The 2,492-nt window shown below is 47.4% G+C and overlaps 1 protein-coding gene across 2 annotated transcripts in view; it reads right to left on the bottom strand.

Moving 5' to 3' along the window:
- Itgb5 (integrin subunit beta 5) overlaps nucleotides 1-2,492 on the bottom strand; it is a 118,355-nt gene that overhangs the window by 83,514 nt on the left and 32,349 nt on the right. For both annotated transcript variants that reach the window (XM_021208922.2, XM_021208923.2), the window contains exon 3: nucleotides 1,946-2,150. In XM_021208922.2, the coding sequence (XP_021064581.1) occupies nucleotides 1,946-2,150 (205 nt within the window). The remainder of the gene's footprint in view (nucleotides 1-1,945; nucleotides 2,151-2,492) is intronic.

Raw genomic sequence — 2,492 nt, 5'->3', positions numbered from 1 at the left:
AGGCAGGCGGATTTCTGAGTTTGAGGCCAGCCTGGTCTACAGAGTGAGTTCCAGGACAGCCAGGGCTATACAGAGAAACCCTGTCTTGAAAAACCAAAACCAACCAAACAAACAAAGACAAAAAACAAAAACAACAACAAACAAAAGAACAGTGAGCTTTGAGGAAGGGTTACGGTGTACATTCTGTTGCGTTGCACCAGATGCCATTCTGGGGCACAGGTTCCTTTGCCCACCAGCTATTATCCTCTAAAATGATGACTTCAATTCTTTTTTAAAAAAAAAAACAAAACCAGAATCTTACTATAGCCCTTGCAGCACTGAAACTCGGTATGTTGATCAGGCTAGCCTGGAATTCAATTCACCTGCCTCCTCCTCTCAAAGGCATATATATCCCACATGTTCCGGCAGTCTTGTATGAAGCCCTGGCCACTTCAAGGATGAAGGTGTGGAAGACCTTGTGATCCTGAGAGTGAGGGGTTAAATAACCTGCCCAGGACTCCCAGCTAAGGGACAAGCCAGGGCTACATCTCAGAAAGGCCAATCAAATTCATTTACCCGCCCCTGCTTCAATCTGTCAGGAGCACTAGATAGCCATCTAGTAATAGCTTCAGCCAAGTATGGCAGAGAGTGGTATACAGGAAAGGGCCCCAAAGCACTGCTACTACAAACACCTGTCCCACCCAAAATGTCAGACTTCCCTGGTCAGCTACAAGCACAGCCTCTTTGACACTCAGATTCTACAGACAGAATGAACGTTGGGCAGTGGATGGCTAACGGGCGCAACAGTCTTGGCTAACAGGCACAAAGCCCAGGGCCGCATCCTGAGCACAATATAATCAGGTGTTGGGGTACACAACTGTAATCCTAGCACTTAGGTGGAGGACGGAGGAGCGGGAGTTCAAGGTCACCCTTATCTACAAAGCGAGCTTGAGGCAAACCCTGGCTACATGAGACACTCTCAGAAACTTTTTGCTGGAGGAAAAAAAAAAGCTTTTCCTAGAAGTAGTGTTATCTAAGGAACTTGCACCGAGTAGGGAATAAGTCTGTCAGCATCCTTCCAGAAATAAAACCAGCATGCCTCACAACAGTGGGGGAAAAAAATGAAATGTCTACTAACAAATATATGGGCACAGAAAACGTTCCACACGGTGGAATATCACATAGCCTTGAAAAGTGAGAAGTTCTGCCCAGTGCTCCATTTTAATGAGCCTTGCAAAGGCTGTGTTTTTAAGGACAGATATCATAATGCTTCTATTTGCAAGTGTTCAGTAGAAGAGGCAAAGTCACAAAGTCACAAAGACAAAAGTAGACTACAGGCTACTGTAGTCTACTTGAGACCATGCCTCAAAAAAACAAAACAAAACAAAACAAACAAAAAGAAACAACCAAAACAACAACAACCAAGGTGTAAATGGGAGAGAAGGTTCAGAGAAACTAAAGCCCTGAGTCCGTTCCCCGCACCATGTCAGGCAGCACACTTCTATCTGAAACTCTATCTTCAGGAGAAGTCTGTCCCATGCCTCTGGCCTCTGAGGCACTCCCATGTACATACTTAGACATACACACACATTAGTAAAAGCAATAAAAATGGCTATTTTTAAAAGGCTTAAATGGGAAATTATATGTTATAAATATCGTACGATACTGGGTTTTCAATCATCGTTTCAGTCGAGGTTTGTGTGTTTATTACATTTGTTGAGAAATGGACCCCCAGGGCATGCCTCCTTCAGGAAAGCACGGCCTCTACCACAGTACATAAAAAAATCTATAGCCAAGCCACTCCACGCAGACTCTCCTCCAGCCACCTTATCCTCCGCTTCCTGGTCTGAGCCTTTCATCCGTCTTGAGGCTCGGAGCTCAATCAAACCCTTTTTCCACATTAGCGCATCACACCCAGTGGGCCTTTCTAAGCCTGTGGCGCCCAACCCATCCGAGGGACACTCACCTGGCCGGAGGCTCACTGCAATCTCCTGCGGCGTCATCTGGATGACATCAGAGCCCGTGGCACTGGAACCCTTGCTGCTGAGAGGTAGGTTCCGAAGGACGTGGGTGCTGCTGGCTGGACTCTCAATCTCACCCTCACAGCCATTTCGGATGAGGTTTGCCTTCAGGTCACACCGAGAGGTGATGGACCGTGGGTTGCCAAAGTACTGGGTGGAGAAACAGGCAAAAGCAGGCAGCCATCAGGGAAGGGCCTGAAACTCTGCACTCCATTTTCACTGTCAGAAAGTGGAGCCAAGGGTAACCCTGATCCAAATGCTACATGGGGACTAAGGATTGACAGACGCTCTTGTCACCCAGGCCTGTTGTGAACTAAGGTTAGCATATTTTAAAAAAAGGAGAAGGGAGAGGAGGAAAAGGGGGGAGAGGAAGAAGGGAAGGGGGAGAGGCAACGGGGAGAGGAGGAGGGGAAGGAGAAGGAGAAAGAGAAGGAGAAGGAGGAGGAAGAGGAGGAGAAGAAGAAGGAAGAGGAGGAGGAGGAGGAGGAGGAG

The sequence above is a fragment of the Mus pahari genome, chromosome 12 (genome assembly GCF_900095145.1).
Source record: "Mus pahari chromosome 12, PAHARI_EIJ_v1.1, whole genome shotgun sequence".
Lineage (NCBI taxonomy): Eukaryota > Metazoa > Chordata > Mammalia > Rodentia > Muridae > Mus > Mus pahari.
Note: the sequence above shows the minus strand (reverse complement) of the source record. Positions and strands in the feature narration are given on the sequence as shown.